The following is an 18,930-nucleotide window of genomic DNA, read 5'->3' as shown; positions in this document are numbered from 1 at the left end:
TTACACACTATTTATCTAAGTTAATAAAAATTATGTTTTATCTGTTGCTAACATTTTTCTACTCGGTGTGCTGAAGAATGAAACTCACCTCTATGAGAGGCCCTATTTCGTCATTCCTATGCTGCAGTTTTTTGTATTTATTCAGAATTTTAGATGTTCACATACAAATGTGTTCTACTTTATTTTTACCTTATTTGCTGGTTTATCCAAATATTTATATTGTTATGTCTGGACTTGATGTGGTGCCCAAAGAACCAAATTCTTAGAATAATAATGTACACAGGCACTCTTATCTGCATTTATTTACACAATTGGTGAGGGGGAAGCTAACTGCAGTGTTATTTTGTCATCAGTGGGGTTCTTTGATCTATTATAAAACCTTGTATAAACTGTGTGCTTGGTTCAGAGAACCAGGGAGGGTTCTGGATGCTGCCAGGTAAAAATAAAGTCTTATATGGTCAACACCAAGTCATGTACTTCAGTCAGTGTTTGTCAAAATTCCCTTTTATAAAAACCACTTTACATTTTCACGTAAGTGGAGTTTATAGATGGAAAGTCTACAGGGAACAGGATAAAATAGTCAAAACAAAAACATAAAAGGGAGTTAAAGATCACAAGAAGTTAGGAAATAAGATGACAATTTTCCAGAAATCCTGGCAGGATGTGCTGAGAGGCTCATCCTGGTTCCTCCCTGTGTGGCAGTGAGTCAGCCATGCAGCTGTTCACTCTGCTGGCAAAGAGCCAGTCCTCTCCACACACCTTATTTTTCTCAAGAAAAAAAGACTGGAAATATTTCAGTTACAGGCACTGTGAAGCTTTCCACTTGTCCAGGCAGTGTGAGGGAACCTTCCACACACAGAGGAAAGCTTGATTGTACTCTTGACATGCAGCTTCAAGATCCAAATATTCATCTTCATATCTGGACTATGGATCTCATTCTATTTTACCCAATATAGAATCTTATCCAGGTGAGGACTTACTCCCTGTCAAGAACATCTGCCATGCATGGAATATAAATGAACTTTCTGATCACATTCTAATTGTTGATCACCAAGTTGTTGGAACTGAGGAACTGTGCACATCAGCTGTCTGAGGTGTTGGCAGACATCTTCAACACCTCACTGTCACTGTCATCTGTGCCCACCTGCTTAAAGTCCACCACTATCGTCCCTGTCCCCAAGTGCTCCACCAGCCTATAGCCTTAACATCAGTGGTCTTGAAGTGCTTCAAGAGGCTAGTCATAACCCACATCAAGAACTCCATCGACGTCACTGTGGACCACCATCAGTATGTCTACAGGAAGAACTGCTCCACTGCTGATGCCATTTCATCGGTGATCCACACAGCCCTCACCCACCTGTAGAGCTGGAATCCTTACATCTCTCTGCTCTTCCTGGATTCCTTCTCAACCTTCAACACCATCAACCCACAGACCCCGGTGCAGAAGCTCTCCTCTCTTGGACTGAGTTTCACACTAGGGAACTGGATTCTGGACTTCCTGACCAACAGACGTCAGACTGTGAGGTTCCACAACACCGTCTCCTCCTCCATCACCCTCAGCACTGGCTTGGCGCAGGGCTGCGTGCTGAGCCCCCTCTTCTTCACTCTGCTGACGTATGACTGCTCAGCAAGACACCCCACCTGTAATATAGTGAAGTTTGCTGACGACACACAAATAGTGTGGTCATCATGAACAGTGATGAGTCCAATTACAGAGAGGAGGTGGAACACCTGGTGCAGTGGTGCAGAGATTATTTTCTCTGCATCAACGTGAAGGAGATTGTGTTGGATTTCAGAAGGGACAAGGATCCTCTTCAGCCCCTGTACATCGGAGGAGCAGCTGTGGAGGTGGTCTCCAGCTACAGGTACCTGGGAGTGCACATATCCAGTAACCTCACCTGCAGTACCAGCACCTCCTGTCTGGTCAGGAAGGCCCACCAGTGTCTCTACTTGCTCAGGAAGCTACGGAGAGCTGGACTTGGGAACTCAGTCCTGAGGAGCTTCTATCGCTGTGTGGTGGAGAGCGTTCTCTGCACCTGCAGCTGCACTGCTGCTAAGAGGACGGCTCTGCAGAGGGTGGTTAAGGCTGTACAGAGGGCTGTGGGGAGCAGCCTTTCCTTTACGATAGACTTCCACACATCAAGATGCAGGAGGAATGTGGTCTGCATCATGAAGGACTCCACCCATCCTGCACACAGACTGTTCCAGCTGCTCCCCTCAGGCAGGAGGCTGAGGAGCATCCAGAACAAAACCACCAGGCTGAGGAACTGTTTCTCCCCTTCAGCCATCAGACTGCTGAACTCAAGCTGCACCAAATGCAGCTTCTCTACATAGATTAGCTACACACAGACTACACATATCTCTTAAATTTCTTTGTTGTTCATCTGTTTATTTAATTATTTATCTACTTATTTTTTAGTGTAGTGGATTTCTTGATCTGAGACCCAAGTACAAATTTGGTACCACAAACTATCAAGGAAATATGACAATAAAAAATCCTTTGAATTCTTGAACCCTTGAATCCTAATTTATTGATATGGATCTGTATATATATGTCTGAACAAGTGAACACAGCCACTCTGTGTAATGACTGTTTTCAAACCAAAGCACCTTTCCCTTTTGTTGAAACCATTATCCACATCCAAGGGAATCTACTGGCTTGCGTTGATGCTCATCAATTGCTGTCTAACTAAAAGCGGTTGGAGAGCGCCATCTTTCTGTTTTTAGTGTAAAAAAAAAAGGCAGCAAATTTCATGTCCAGCCTTTACCTGTCCAAACATAGGCTGTTTTGTAGAGATTAGCTGTGCTATTAGTCCCAGGTTATCCCTATTATTTACCAAGCCAGTCACACCAGCAGGGAATTTGCAAAGACAATGGGGACATTTTTTAATGGGGAGCCTGGCAATGACCTGGATGAAAAAGACAAAGGATGGGATTATTCCTTTGAACTTTAGGGCTGGAGCTGTGACAATAGAGGCTGAGATCTTAAAAGAGCAATAATTAAATAGAAACTACCAGCCTGGAACTGATCATATTCCGCAAATTCACTAACTACACTCATTTAGATTATTGGTATGTTGACTCCATGGTTACAAGGTAGAGGTGAGTGTCTGCCACCTGTAGTGCTGAACTTGAACAGGGCATCCCCCGACTGACAGTTGTTCAACTTTTCTATCAGATATGAGTGATCCCTAGTGAAAAAATACTTTAGTATATTTCACACATACTTGCATTTGCACAAGTACATTTTAAGTATACTAAGTATTAAGTGTACTTCCTATAAATATATGCAAAGTATACTAAAAGCATGCTTGTACCAATTTTGACATAACTTTAAACACACTTAAATATTATTGTACCAAAATACACTTTTAAGAAATATATTCAATAAAAGTATACTTTAAGTGAACAGAATATGTATTTGCTCATGAAACAATATGTGTTTACAGATATTGTGTGTATATTTTAAAATGCTGTGCCTTGCAAAAGTATTGGGCCTCTTGAACTTTTCAACCTTTTGCCACTTTTCAGGCTTCAAACATAAAGAGCTAAATTTTTTATTATTTTGTGAAGAATCGACAACAAATGGAACACAATTGTGAGGTGGAACGAAATTTATTGGATATTTTCAACTTTTTTTAGCAAATAAAAAAACTACAAAATGGGGTGTGCAATATTATTCGGCCCCCTTGCGTTAATACTTTGTAGCCCCACCTTTTGCTGCGATTACAGCTACAAGTCACTTGGTTTTGTCTCTATCAGTTTTGCACATCAAGAGACTGAAATTCTTGCCCATTCTTCCTTGCAAAACAGCTGGAGCTCAGTGACGTTGGATGGAGAGCGCTTGTGAACAGCAGTTTTCAGCTCTTTTCACAGATTCTCAACAGTAAAAACTGGCGTCTTTCCAACACGAAGTGCTTAATAAACATGATTTTATTTAAGAAGAATCAGAATCAGAAGAATTTATTGTCATTGTCAGAAAGACAACAAAATTGCAGTTTCAGTTACAACTATCCATTGCACAACAACATGAGGAGGCCGGGGGGGATGGGACGGGGATAGTTGGCTGAGGCCTAGCAGCCTGACAGGCGCCGCCCTTGCAGGATCAGGTAAGGAGAGGGGGAAAAAAATTAAATAATTGGACAGAATTTTTCGCCTTATTAGTCTACCATTGCTCTTTCATACATTTTATTCATTGTTAACTTTCAGGACCCTGTGATGGACTGGTGACCTGTCCAGGGTGAACCCTGCCTCTCATCTGATGACTGCTAGAGATGGGCACCACCTGCCCCTTCACCACCCTGCAAGGATCAATGTGTTCAGATCATGGAAGGAAAGATTTTAAGGTAGTTTGTCTCCTTAAGTTCACACTTAAAACAGCTTCATAGTTGATGCCAACATCAGCTGATTCCATGACATTGCTGACTATTTTTTTACAGGCAAAGAAGACACCCAGAAAGGTTTTTCCACCCAGGCATCTGGTCCCAATCATCGTCAGTTCTGATGATGTCACATTTGTGGATGTTGTGGACTTGCCATGTGGCAAGTCCACAACATCTTAAAATTGTCATGTTTTTTTCTTTGCCGTTTTTCTGTTCTCTTTAAAGTACAAATGCTCTTTTTAATTGCTCTATTGTTTTATTATTTTTTTGTAGGTTTTTGTAAAGTGCAGTGAATGAGAATGTTCTGTCGTTGATTCTCAGTCTTCTTAGGAAGGAGAAATGTCAGTTTGTCTGGAATATTGTGACATTGTATTAAAACAATACTCTGTCCTTGGTGAAATATTTTTCACAATTCATCTAAAGTGTACCTGTTTTTATATTGTGTTAATCTTCATAAGCATGTTGTCTGTAAACTTTGAATGTATTGACAATTTGTATAATTCTGTGATAGTACATTGGTAATGTATTCTTGATAAATGGTAATATATTGAAAGAACAATGTAATTTGTTTTACTTGTGAAGTGTGTTGTAATTGATCCTTCTGTGTTCTGGTACCTGATGTGTTTGCAGTACTGTGGTGTGTATGAAGCATGTCATATACAAAGCGGCAAAGCAGAATAATAAAGACATTAAGTAACTAAACAGTTATTTCATTAACAATTATAATAAACCAAAAGTGTAATTGTAGCATACTATAATCACACTACTAATATATAAAATATGTACTTAATACATTTTAAATATATTTTAAATGTAATTTGATCACAAAAATAGTACACTCAGAATATACTAATCAAGCATGTTTAAAATATATACAAAGTTGTATACTTAAGGTATATTAATTAATTGTAATTAAATTGTAGAAAATCACAATTTAAAGTGTACTAAGAGTACTATCACATACTTCTTTGGAACAACTCAGTTAGTGAGAACTATTCTTTATTCTTTACAACGCTATTGTTATTTTTTTTTTTATTAAACGAGGTTCATTTGAATTAATTGAATACAATAGAATATACACCCATTTAGAAACATAAATGGGTGTATATTTTTTTATATTTAAAGGAGCTTTCTGTGTTTCTACCAAAGCAGCTCACGTGTCTTTTTCTTTAATTGTTCTTCTAAATGACAAATATCAGGCCCAGATGTTATTAATGCACACAGCACTTGGTAGAAAATAACAATTTTGTTTTTGTTGTCCATGTGTTTGAATGCTTAATCCACATTTTCACAATATGCAAATAACTCAAAATGCCCAGAGTAGAATTGTTCATGATCATAAGTGAGTTAAGAGAGTTTTATTTTCATTTCGGGTTGCATGGATTAAGATGTTTTGCTATTGTGGGGCAATTTCAAGTTAAGTGAATGTTAAAGGAATTAAATGGTCTTCAGCCTGAAAATGTTTGAGAAACACTGATCTAGAGTCAACCACAACCACATTTATTACAGCTGGAAACTACTGACCAGGCCCCAAATTGTGTGTGGTAATAGACTGAACCTTCAGAGCCACATAAAAACAGTTACAAAGTCAGCTTCTTTCATCTGAAGAACATTTCCAGGATTAAAGGACTAATGTAATGCAAGATCTAAAGAAACTCATCCATCCATTTATCTTTGGTGGATAAGACTGGTTGAAAAGATTGGTTTCTTGTGTAAATACTGGCCAACTGCTGACCATCCAATATTAGGGAAACTGGGGCCAATTTATTTGCCACCCAATTTATCGATGCAATGGAGTTTGTTCAATATTTGCATTAGATGAGTGTAATTACATTTGCATTCTCCACAAGTTGGTGAGACTTCTGAATGACAGAAGTCTATTTGTGGGAAAGCTTACCACCTCAAGACGTTGGCTCATTTACAATATTGTCTTCAGGAAGACTAAAGGTATCTGTTCAGAACTTTTAAAGATGAAATGCAGCCTCTTGTCATAGAGACACATCCCACATGAATAACTATTAGGCACTGGAATAAAAACTGCATAGGGATATAGGCAGTAAAAAATAGGTCCAAACATATTTTAGCCTTTCATGTGGAGTTACTCTCACAACCAGTAGAAGTTTTAAGCAGATTTTACCAAAGTCAAATGAATGCGCTGAAAAAAAAGTACTGTACACCAGATACAATACGAGTATCTGCTCAGGTGCAGCTCGGGTTTGGTCAATTATTTAACAAGAACTTGGTCATTTAGTTTTAAAACATGGTGTACAGAACTCTTTTACATAAAAAAAGAGTTCCGTACACTTTAAATATGGAAAAGTCAAATTTAGTGAATTGGATGTTGAGTCTTCAATAAGAAGAGTTGATTATTAGTTGATAGCTANATATATATATATATATATATATATATATATATATATACACTAGTAACTAGTAATGTAGATTTTAAAGTTGCCGTGAAGATCACAATTTGAAATTGAAAGGTCATCATGTTCATGTTCAACCGTTCTGTTGGAGTCATGTGATACCTGTGGACAAACTGTTGTGTTGATTGAATTGCTGTCATAATCTCAATTTATGGAACTATAATCACAGACTAATGTGCGCTACCCAAAGGAGCTTTTAATATCATAAATGCAGAAAGGGGTGACAAGAGACACTGTTATTCTGTCCAGATCCCTCTGATCTTGTTTTTATGCAACTGTCTATGTGAGCTAAATCCTGAAATAGTTTTTGGTTTAAATGATCAGGCCGATTATAGATAAACTTGGATATTCAGGCTTTAACTTAACTGCCAACTCATTTGTCGATTTGTTCAATAATTTAGCTGGAGCAAGGTTGCTTTGCATTGAAAATGTTGCTTCTTTTCTTTATACACAGTTTTTTTTATTAAAGTTCAACTAATTACAGCCCCTGCAATTAATGCAATTAAATCATTCTATGGAGTCCCACCACAATTCTTTTATGTACATATTTAGATGTAAAAATATGTAATAATCGGTTTGATGTGACATCTTTCCATACAGACTGGAAGAGAGCTCTGACCTTCCATGTTTTCTGTGCTTACTCTGCAGGCTTCTCTGATAGACAGAAAAGCCAGTTGTCATGGTTACCTCTTTAGAAGGCAATGCTTGTCTCTGTGTTAAGTGGGTGGGGGTAAGATGCTCCCAGGCTGAACACTGGTCTCTGAGAATGGATATGCTGGTGACGACTAAGGCGGTGGCTTTGCATTATTGATGCATTCCAGTGAAACAGACAGTGACTTTGTAAATGAATGTTTGATGGAAAATGTTCATGCTCAAGCTTAAGAACAGAGATTTGTCACACTTGGCAGGTTTAATTAAGCCAGAAGGTAAAACGTCCAGACACAAGACGAAACATAAGCAGGAACAAAGAAAGGGCATGTTGGAGGAGTTGTGAAGGACGCCAGGGTGCGATTGATTCCTATGTACCTCATTGTAAATGCCTTTAAAGTGTTTGTATTTTCATTCAGCCCAGACGTGATCTTCAGGACAACCTGACCAAATACATCTACATTTTATCTAGAGGCAAACTAAGCCCCATTTCATCTATTACTTATGAAATATTTTCTGTAGGATTCAGTTTATCTCCATTTATCTGCATTACCATATAGTTTTTATTTAAGGACATTGCTTGAGGGTTCTCTTGGTCACTATAGCAACCAGTCTGTTACACAAGGATGATTAAAACAAGGTTTCATAAACCATGACTCTGCTGCTATGAAGAGGAAGTATGTATTCAGCCAGGCTAAGCTGTTTTTACAGTCATTCTATGGTAACTATGTGACTCTTTTTTCTCGATACTAGAATGAGTTTTTTTAACATGTTTTTTTCTGGTCAAGAAGAAGATGAGCATCCAAGAAAATAAAATATATTTTTGCACCTGTATTTTAGAAATGCTAGTCGAAATGATATTTTCAATGCATTTGCTGAATACTGCAGTTAACTGCATAATTTAAAAAGTTTGATGCATCTTTACCAGTCATGTTATGAAATTAAAATGACTACTTATTTTCCTTTAGACCAGGGGTGCCCAAAGTCGGTCCTCGAGGGCCGGCGTCCTGCGTGTTTTAGTTCTCTCCCTGGTTTAACACACCTGCATCAAATGATGGCTCATTAGAGGCCTAAAGACAACAATGACTTGCTGAAAAGGTTGTTACTACTAACACCAGGGAGAGAACTAAAACATGCAGGACGCCGGCCCTTGAGGACCAACTTTGGGCACCGCTGCTATAGAATAATTTAAATTCTTGTTTCAAATTACATGAACGTAATTTCTGATCTGATAAGGAATTTTATTAAACATGAGTGAATTCTGCTCAAAAATATTTAGTGTGAACAGGACATTATCCTCAAGCTTTGCATTTTCTGTGTAAAATGAACACAGAGAAGAGTCTGATCAATGTAACACACTTCCATCTCACTCACGACGTAACCCAAGATACACAAACATGCCGCTAAGCACTCTGGGAAATAGTTCCTACTCCTGTCTTTTTCTTCTTCCAGTTTTTTTAAGTGCTAACCTAAAAATTGGTGTATTCAATTCTTGGAGGTTTGACAAAATTCATAAAGTTAACGCAACTTACTACTTTAAGATTATCTTTCACAAACTCACAAATTTCGGTTCAAAATCTAACACTCACTACATTTATTTGCCCTAAAGAGTAGAAGATAGTAGACACAACTAAATGGAGCTCAAATGTTTTACAGAGCATAAATAGCAAGATAGATTAACTATGAACCTACACTATAGATAACTGACTAAGCACAACTGATGGTTATTGTCAGATTGAGCTGATGCATATTCATTTACTGCATAGGGGTTTATTAACTTCAAAAGTTTACTTTATAACAAAAAACTATTTAAGATGTATGTTGCCTGAACTGGTCAGCTAACTTCATTTGAAGTTATCTGCCATATCACCAGCACAGGTATAGCTGTGAAAAAGTCCATTTAAAATCACTCAGACTTATATTTTTTAAAAAAAAGTACTACACTTAGTGCCTTTATGTTAATTAAATTTACAGCTTCTCCTACATTGGTGTTCAATTTATGGCTGTGGAAGCAGAACCACATTTACATTAAAACCTCCTAACCTGCAGCAGAATGCTGGGGGTGAGTGTAAAGGGGTTTTAAAGTAAACATATTTATCTCCATATTTAACCATATTTAAAAGTTCTAGTAGTATAGAAAACATCAAGGGTAATTTTTTCCATGAGAAAGAAAAGAGAACAGTTTGTGAAGTATAGAGAAGTACATATATTATTAGTTCAAAGTTGCTGATTTTTTGTGGTGCAGTGCAGTTTTCTGCAGCAAGCAAACAATAGCTGACTGCGTGTCAACTTGAAAAGTCAGATCACAGCTGTTTGTATGTGTGTGATGTAGACATCAGCGCTGCAGTGTCAGTACTGCATCCTTTTCTCTGATATCAGACTGCAATATTGTGGACAGCCTAGGATAAAGAAGATGGCTACATGTTTCATGCAATCCTTAACCTTTATTAGAGACAATGTTTGTGTTCAGATACCATTGGCAATGCAAAACCTATCTGCTCAGCCTAAGTGAGGTGTTTCAGGACTTCTGACTATGGGCTCTCTGGTCAAAGCAGCATGAATGCGGTAAAAATAAGCATCACACAGTGCTTTTCCACAGGAGGAGGAGAGTTCTGGGAGCTTTGAGCAAGCTGTGTGTAAGCCAGGATTTAGCTTGGATGAAGACACAGAAAGGACAAAACTGCTGAATCATTCTGGACAGTTTCCAACTGTAGCTCACCCAGCATCCAAAAAGAGACAGGAGACATGTCCTTCCCAGTTGGGGATGCACATACATTGATAGGCTCATAGGATGATTTACTCATAGTGCATGTACAAGCATACATTTGCTATACATGAATTGTACAGAAATATATTTGATGTACAATACATCAAATAAAGCCTCTAATGCTGTCAAAACTGTTTTAAAAAACTTGTACTTAGTCAAACCATCAGTCAACATTGTGATGCATGTTAATGCCCTGTGAAGTAACTAGCACCAGTATAGATTATTCATGTCTGTTGCAAAGCTTTGACAAAAAGTGACTAAAATTTGTACAGCAGCTAAATTAACTAAATCTGTGACCTAAATATGTTCTGTATGTTTTTTTGGTGTCTCTTTCAGTCGGATAGCAACACCAGTTTTCTGCGAGCAGCAAGAGCAGGGAACATTGACAAAGTTTTGGAATATCTCAAAGGAGGTGTGGACATCAGTACCTGTAACCAGGTAGGAAATAGAACTCCGTCTGTCCGTCCGTCCATCCATCCACCCACCAGTGTATTTATGGCAACTTTAAGGGCACTGTCATCTGAGCCTAAATTCCTTCACACCTACACAGTACCGACTACATACATTATTTCTGTTTACAGAATTGTTTCTACTCCTCTAATGATGAGAAGTTTGGTAGACTCAGAGAGATTCTTTATTTAGGCCCGGTCATTATCTAGTGTCCTCTAAGCCCATTAACATTCCCAGCACCAATGAAGGAGAGAGATGAAACCTGATGGCGTGTAAACAGGCCTGGCCTAGCAACAGCTATAATGAGTAGCCAAGTAAACAACGGTCACATGAAATGGAAGTGTAAAATTTGTCACTGGCTCTGTGGTGTGTGGAAGGTTTTTTTATTATCAGCTAATGTAGTAGGAATGATGTTGGCACTGATCATTCTTACCCTTGAAGATATTTTAAACTGTAGTAAGGTAAGGTAATTTTATTTATATAGCACATTTTCAGCAACAAGGCAATACAAAGTGCTTAGAACATGCTTTACACAAAGTTGAACTGATGGAAAATTGCAAAGTACAACTGAGGTACACAGAAGTAAATACATAACAGGTCAGTTTGCAGCTGCAGGAGATGCAGCAAGAACTTACATTGTTTTTGAAATGGCCTACTGAAACATTACAAAGAATTGTAGTATGTTGCTGTTTTATAACTTCATGACTGACTGTGGAATTAAAACTATGTCCAACAATAGTTTTAACAACAAGAACTGTATTGATGTGTTATGTTGTTGTTGTTACACAGCATTGTTAGTGTCAACATTATCATTATCATTGCCAATACTATTAGAGCTGTTATTAGCATATCATTTTATTGTATTAAGCAAGAATCTGAAAGTAGAATGAAAGTATACTGATACAATACATATAAATAGGATGAGATCATTTTGTGATGTTTCTGGAGAAGGAGTGGTTTTTAATAAGTATATACTTCTTCCCACTCCTTTGAATGTTTATTGTGTATTGCATTGCTGTAATTTTATTTGTAACTTGCCGTGTTCAATAAATTTCAAAATACGAAAGTCACTGTTGTGATTTCCTACTAATCCATCATTACTGTTTTCTTCAAAAAAAAAAACAAAACAAAACAAAAAAAAATACATATATGTTTGCTGAAAAACATCATAACTGACAAACTTCTGTTAATTGTTTAGTACTTCCAACTTCACTGAGATAAGAACTATTTAAGTCCAGGACAATAATACCTATAATACAGGCATTAGAGTCAGTTTTGTGGTGGTACATGCTAGGCTACAAACAGTTGTGTGATAATTGAGTTCTGTGTTAGTGTTAGTATGCCATTATTTCAGTGATGCCCCAATGTGACTGTGATAGTGTGAGTTTCTGTACAATCCATCTTTCTAGGGAAATGAGGAAGATCAATTCAATGAGCCTGGTTGGCATAAGGCTGAATTAGCCAACTTAGCTAAATCCATCAAAAGCTTTTTTAGCGTTACCAATGTTACAAATCTCTGACTTAGTAAGTTGTTTTGGTAACACTTTATTTGATGGGGTGTGAATAAGACTGACATAACACATGTCATGAACATCAATAAGCCTTCATGAATAGTTATGACTGTTGTCATAAAGCGTCATTCGGTAAATCATGACACCTTTAATACAAAGTTGACATTATTCGAAATGTCTTTGTTATGACAACTTGACATTAACCAAGAAATCATGATCTGACATAAATTTGTTATAAAAGTATTACAGATTAAACTTTAAAAATTATGTTGATAAGAGATAATATTATTGACATTATAATGACACTTAATGACATCGTCATAACTGGTGCCACTTGTTTCACTTTATGTAAGATGAATTTGTAATGACTGTTTTTAAAGCTTAATGAAATCTTTATTGTTGGTCCTACTTGTTCCGTTTTATTTCAGGTAGGGGGAAATAAGTACTGTTTTGTTAATGTTTTTGACAGTGTAATAGTGTAATAACAGTTAATGACATTATTATGACTACTATTATGACATATTTATGACAAATGATGTTTATTGGTTAATGTCAAGTTGTCATAACAAAGACATTTTGAATAATGTCAACTTTGTACTGAAAGTGTCATAATTTACAGAATGACACTTTGACAACAGTCATAAAATATTCATGAAGGCTTATTGATGTTCATGACAGGTGTCATGTCATGTTCATGACAGTGTCATGTCAGACTTATTCACACCCTGTCAAATAAAGTGTTACCATTTTTTTAAATGGAATTTATATACCCAAAGGAGAAACATGAAGATAACTTACCCCAGTTGGAGCTTCTTGAAGTCCATTGGAAATGTAACTGTTAAGCATTTACCTAACCTTTCCACATCATGATTCTACACCATCCATGTTTCACTGTAGGGGTTGTGTTGATGTGCAGCAGAGGTGGATATAGTAGACATAAATTGTTCTCAAGCTTAAGTAGCATTTCCTCAAAGAATATAGACTAGACAAGTAGACATAACAGTCAGGTCCAGTAAGACTATTTCTATAGTTTTTCAAAAAGTTACTAAAGTAAATATTCCTAGTTAGTAGTTTTGGGCACAACTGACAAAGAAGTTAGATATTCTCTTTATGATTATATCTTGGTCTCTACTGTGCATGTTTTATTTTGTTCTTGTGGGTTTCTAACTACCTGAATAATTCTTAACAGTCAATAACAACAGCTTACAGACTTTATTCAACTGAAACTTTACACCTTAGAATTGATCTGAAAATAAATAAATAAATCAGGGGAAGATAGGTGTGCTAATTGTTTTCAAAATGAGCAGATACTCTAAAGCACTAAGCAAAAACGACACACAAATAGATCTTCTGAATTAGGTGGATTCAGAAGAAATCACATTACTGTTGTATCACACATCACAATCAGACTTTTTTTAATCACACTCCCTTTTCCTTATCCTTAGTATCATTCTTGTGTTTGTGTCATTTGTGAGCTGCTCCAACATCACATGACACTGCTGTGCCCACTGAAGATACGAACAGAGGTCTTAAAAACTACTACAAGGTTGAAATCAGTAGGATTTGCCCATTTCATTCTTTGTTTAAAGCTCTACAGGTCACAGATCAGTGCCAGTGCAATAACATTACAGTTCAGATATTATAGCTAGTGCGTAACTGTGTGTGTATGTGTGTGTGTGTGTGTGTGTATCTGCACACAGAATCACAAACACAGTCAACTATTTATAGCTTCATTCCCAGTAATCGCTCTGGTCCACTGCAGCATTACAAGGTTCCACATGTAATCTAACGTTGATAAGCAGCTCTTCACACTGCTCCTGTGCCCTAGAAAGATGGACACAGATGACAATCATGCTTCTTTAATGATAGACTTAGAAGATAAGGTTGTAACTATTTTGTCCAAATGTGACAGTTTGTGTTTGCCGTGTCTTAGAACCTCAGCTCTGATATTTCTTTCTTTTATCCCCAGAATGGTCTGAATGCTCTGCATCTGGCTGCCAAGGAAGGTCATGTGGATCTGGTCCAGGAGCTGTTAGATCGGGGTGCATCTGTGGATTCATCCACAAAGGTAAGATATAATATATCCATGCATAACATCCAACATCAGCTGTAGTCGTTGTACATGTTTACATATCCAGTTTTAACATGTAATATTGTTCTATAGATAAACCACCTGTTTTCATTCACTGTTTCAACATAGCAGTAAACACGTTGTTGTCGGCTTGTGTCAGAAGCTCAGTTCTTTAGCCGAGCTTGACCTATAGCTCCATGACCGCTGATCTTTCCTCTGTGAGTCTGAAATCTGACACCAGACAGACAAGTCAGTCTTTATCGAGCTTCCTTTTCAAAAAACTTCTAGTGATGTTTAAACCAACTTATTAATTTAAAAGAGATATCCTCTGCAGTTATGACAGATGTTATTCATTGAGAAAAACAAGTTCTGCATGTTTTTACTCCCGAAACAGAGCTCCAGAGTAAAGGTGGAGGGTTAAAGGAAAATGATACGTACAGTGGGGTCAGTGCCATGGGGCCAGGCCCCTCCTCAGAGAATACCGGTCTTGCCATAAGCTGCAATAAGAGAAGGAGTCATGTTGCAACTAACCTTAGTGATGCTCCAAAGTGCAAGTGTTAGCAAACATTATGCCGGAAAGTATTTCTAAATGGACGAAGAATTTTAAAGTTACACAAAAGATTACTGTGAGTATGTAGTCTTTTGTATATTCAACTGCAAACTTTTTGCCACTGTATCTTATGACATGGACTGTGTTTGTGAGACATACTGTAAGTGGATTCTCTCCTTTTGGATTTGGTGAAGGTGTCATGGGAGTTTAATTTCCTATTCAGTTGTTGTGGTGACCTGGCAAAGACCATGTCAGGGCCGTGCAGAGGCCACTAAAGGGGCAGGTGCTCAAGCCCGCCTAGTCCCCCCCTCTGCACGTGTCTAGTCCTGTGTGACATTCTGTGTGGTGTGCCACAGTCAGTTTAAAAGTTGTGCAGTCCCTGTTTAAAACAATTATTTTAGTAATCAAGTAATCTATTCATTATTCTGATGAATAATCAAGTAATCGACAAAAATATTTAGTAAAATAAAATACTGACAAATATTCGCATAACAGCAGTATTAATATTGGGTGTCAATATCAACACAAATTCTCATATTTATGCATCCCTAACAATTATTTTTCTGAAGTTTAGAAAAATAACCTGTACAGCTTATGTACTCACCAGCCAATTTAATAGGTACGCCTTGCTAGAACTGGGTTTGACCCCCTTTTGCCTTCAGAACTGCCTTAATCCTTCGAGACATACACTGTAAAAAAAAAAAAAACGGCCTCAATTTACGGTAAAAAACTGGCAGCTGAGTTGCCAGAATTTTACTGTCTTTATACGGTAAAATTCTGGCAACCAAAACTGACAGTTTTTTACCGTATTTCCCAAATACGGTAAAATACCGTATTTCCTAAAATATTTTAAAAAAAAAAATTAAATGTTGTTTTGCCGTAGTAAATATGGTCATACTGCCTGAGGTATAAAATCTACATAAGTGAAAAACACGGCCAGACTGTATGATATATTGACATTTTATTGTAAAAAAACAAAAAAAAAAAAAAAACAAAACAAAAAAAAAACCTTATGGTAAATTACTGGTCACTGTTCTTACCAGAATTTTACCATAAAAATTATAGTACAACACACAAGGAAGTGTAAGTTGTCAGCATTTCTATACAGAAAGTTATAAAGAAAATTAATTCAAATTAAACAAAAATACAGATTACGAGTAATCCACTTAAAGAAACAATTTGTACTTAAAAATTCAGTTAAAAAAAGAACCAATTCTATTTTCTGTCCAGTTTCCTCATGGTATTACTGAGATCTGGAAAACAAAACAAACAAAAAAACAGCATGTGTCCACATAAGAGATAACCTATTGTAGAAGAAAAACCGGTGATAAAATGATTCTTGTTCTGGGTTGAGTGTAACAAGTCACTGAGTTCAGAGTTTGCTCAGGATGGTTGTAGTCTTCCCAGTCACAGGTTGAAATTGAGACTCACATGTTGTCAATTTTCCTCTCTGCTGGAAAACGAACAAAGCAAAAGTTAGAAAGATGCACTACATGAACATCATATAAATGTACCATTTGCTTAAATGTTTGTTTCACCTTTGTTGACTTGCATATGGAGACCCGTGGAGTCAACCAGGCGGTGTGATCATTTCTGACTGAAAAGTCAGTAGTTCTTAAACCTTTGTTTGTTGACTACAGGTGTGATCCTCTGGTCTGCAACTAGACAAAATACACAAACAAAATCCACAAATAAAAACAAATATAACTGTTTTAGGCGATTTATGAAATAGATACTCACCATTTATCCGAGTCTCATGAAGCCCAATAAGTTGTCTTCAACCATGTATGTAAGATACAATTCCTGCAAGCTAGCAGAAANTATGTTAAAGCTTTGCCACTAGATGGTGGCAAAGAAAAAGACTATATCTGCTTTGAAGCTAATTTATCTATTAAAAATAGCACCTCATGTCATGGTTATGGTGCCAATTTAGATAGAAAAAATGTCTAACTCACAGGCAGGCAATCCTTCCTGAAAAATATAACATTAAATATAACGTAATGAGAGAAGATTACAGACCTGATAGCGTTCATGTGAACTAAAGACATTATTTCAGAGGAGTCCAGGAAGCTGCCTGTGCTTTGTTTTACAACACTACTTCCTCACTATTAGATTAGCACAGATTAGACTAAATGGGGATTAACAGAGATCCATTTAACAGGAGGCCTGCAAAGTGAACCTGATGAGGCCTCTGAAGCATTTCTGAGCTGGGAGGGTTGAGGAGGCAGGGGGTTTGAAATCAGTTCATTGCAAGAGGTGCATTTGATTAATTAGTGTTTGCCCAAAGACATTTTAATTATTAGCACTTTTAGTGGTAATAAATAGTATAGTGACCTTCTTACTTTGATTAGCCAGTGGCCTACTACTGATGACCCAGAATACTGAAAGTAGTAAAGATCCATCATTCTCAGCTGTGTCATGGTTCTATGTTCTGTATTTGAGGCAGCTTTCCACAAAATTGTTAGACCAAGCTTGATGTACTCTTGGCATCAAACTAAACTATTGGTTTACTCATGGTGGTACTGGTTGCTGTAAAAGAGGAGAAAATGTGCTGAAACCACCGTCTTCAAATTGGTATCAGGCAAAATGAAATCGGCAGGTCAGGCTTTTTAAAGATCGGTAACTGGGGATCTGCCAGAAAACTGCAATCAGTGCAGCCCAATGTAAGATGGAATACATGCACTCATATTTGTGACCATTGATGTCAGCAACGCGTTAACATGTTACTGACATCGGACCACTTTTTTCAGTAACGAGTAATCCAACACGTTGCCATTTCAAATCCAGTAGTCAGACTACAGTTACTTATCGAAATCACTTTGCGTTACCATTTTCTTTTGTAATTTAATTTAATGACATGTTTGGTTACCTGACTCTGGTGCAGGACAATTACAAACACAACAACACAATCAAAGATAAGTCTCGCAGGGGTGCCCAAAGTCGGTCCTCGAGGGCCGGCATCCTGCATGTTTTGGTTCTCTCCCTGGTTTAACACACCTGGTTCAAATGATGGCTCATTAGAGGCCTAAGAAGAACATTGACATACTGAACAGGTTGTTACTACCACCAGGGAGAGAACTAAAACATGCAGGATGCCGGCCCTCGAGGACCGACTTTGGGGACCCCTGGAAAGTTTATTTCGAACTGCAGCCGGGACAGACAGGTGAAAGGACGGCAACAGGCAGGAGGTGAGGACTGGTCAGGGATTCGCTCTGGTGGGAAAAGGTGAGTTACTGATACGTCGTCTGAATGGGAGATCAATGTGCAACAGAGAAGAGGCTGATCTTACCGTTGGTAGAGATGAGGTGATCCTGGGGGGAAAAGGGATATCCACTGAGACTGAGATGCGACTCTCCAGATGCTGTCTTCCAAGCTTAGGAGAGGAGGCGAGAGACCGTTGGAGGATGGGCAGCCAGGCAAGTGGGTTGATCAGGGTTGATCCAGCAGCGAAGGTAGGCAGATAGGAAGGAGCCAGGCAGGAGATGGGAAGCAGCTATCAGCATGCAGCTGATGGGGATGCCACCGGGAGGGAAACAGAACCAGCGAAGGTTCGACTTGGACCAGGAATGAGAACTCTGAGAGGAAAGAAAAAAGGACAGGTACTAAGTTACAAACGAGACTGAGACTCACTAGTATCTGTTACCAGGAAGCTCAGGTACCACTAGATACGTAGAACCATCTGGCATCTGCCACCAGAATCCAGCTCCTATTTAACTGCTCCTCCTGATAAGATGATGAGCTGCAGCTGGCTACGCCTGTCTGACACACTCTGCAGGAGAGAAGGTAGGAGACGCACACACTCACAGCACTCAGCTCAGTGGATATGACAGTACCCTACCCCCCTCTTAATGGACGCCTCTCAGCGGACAACCAGCGGTAGAAGCAGATGACCCCTCAAAAGAAGAGATGAGACCAGAGTCCAAAATAAAAGAACGGTTAATCCAGGACCGATGTTCCGGTCCATACCCCTCCCAGTCCACCAGATATTGATGGCCACGCCCACGAGGGCGGACCGCAAGAATGCGCCGGACAGAAAAGGAAGGATGACCAGCCACCAGTGTTGTGTTCAAGACCACCTAACCCGAGACCAAGACAAGACCAAGACCAGAGTGTATCGAGACCGAG

General features: G+C 38.2%; 1 protein-coding gene across 2 annotated transcripts in view; it reads left to right on the top strand.

The window, feature by feature from the left end:
- The window catches only part of LOC106934558 (ankyrin-3-like), a 48,911-nt gene extending 33,439 nt beyond the window's left edge, over nucleotides 1-15,472 (top strand). Inside the window, exons 2-3 of one of the 2 annotated variants that reach the window (XM_015014528.1) lie at nucleotides 10,560-10,661; nucleotides 14,154-15,472. In XM_015014528.1, the coding sequence (XP_014870014.1) occupies nucleotides 10,560-10,661; nucleotides 14,154-14,297 (246 nt within the window). In that variant the 3' untranslated portion in view covers nucleotides 14,298-15,472. The remainder of the gene's footprint in view (nucleotides 1-10,559; nucleotides 10,662-14,153) is intronic. The other variant, XM_015014530.1, reaches the window with a different exon arrangement.
- Nucleotides 15,473-18,930: the final 3,458 nt, after the last annotated feature.

This window comes from Poecilia latipinna, unplaced genomic scaffold (assembly GCF_001443285.1).
Source record: "Poecilia latipinna isolate Pla-1442-1.1 unplaced genomic scaffold, P_latipinna-1.0 Scaffold1825, whole genome shotgun sequence".
Taxonomy (NCBI): Eukaryota; Metazoa; Chordata; class Actinopteri; order Cyprinodontiformes; family Poeciliidae; genus Poecilia; species Poecilia latipinna.
This window is presented reverse-complemented; position numbering and strand designations above follow the sequence as displayed.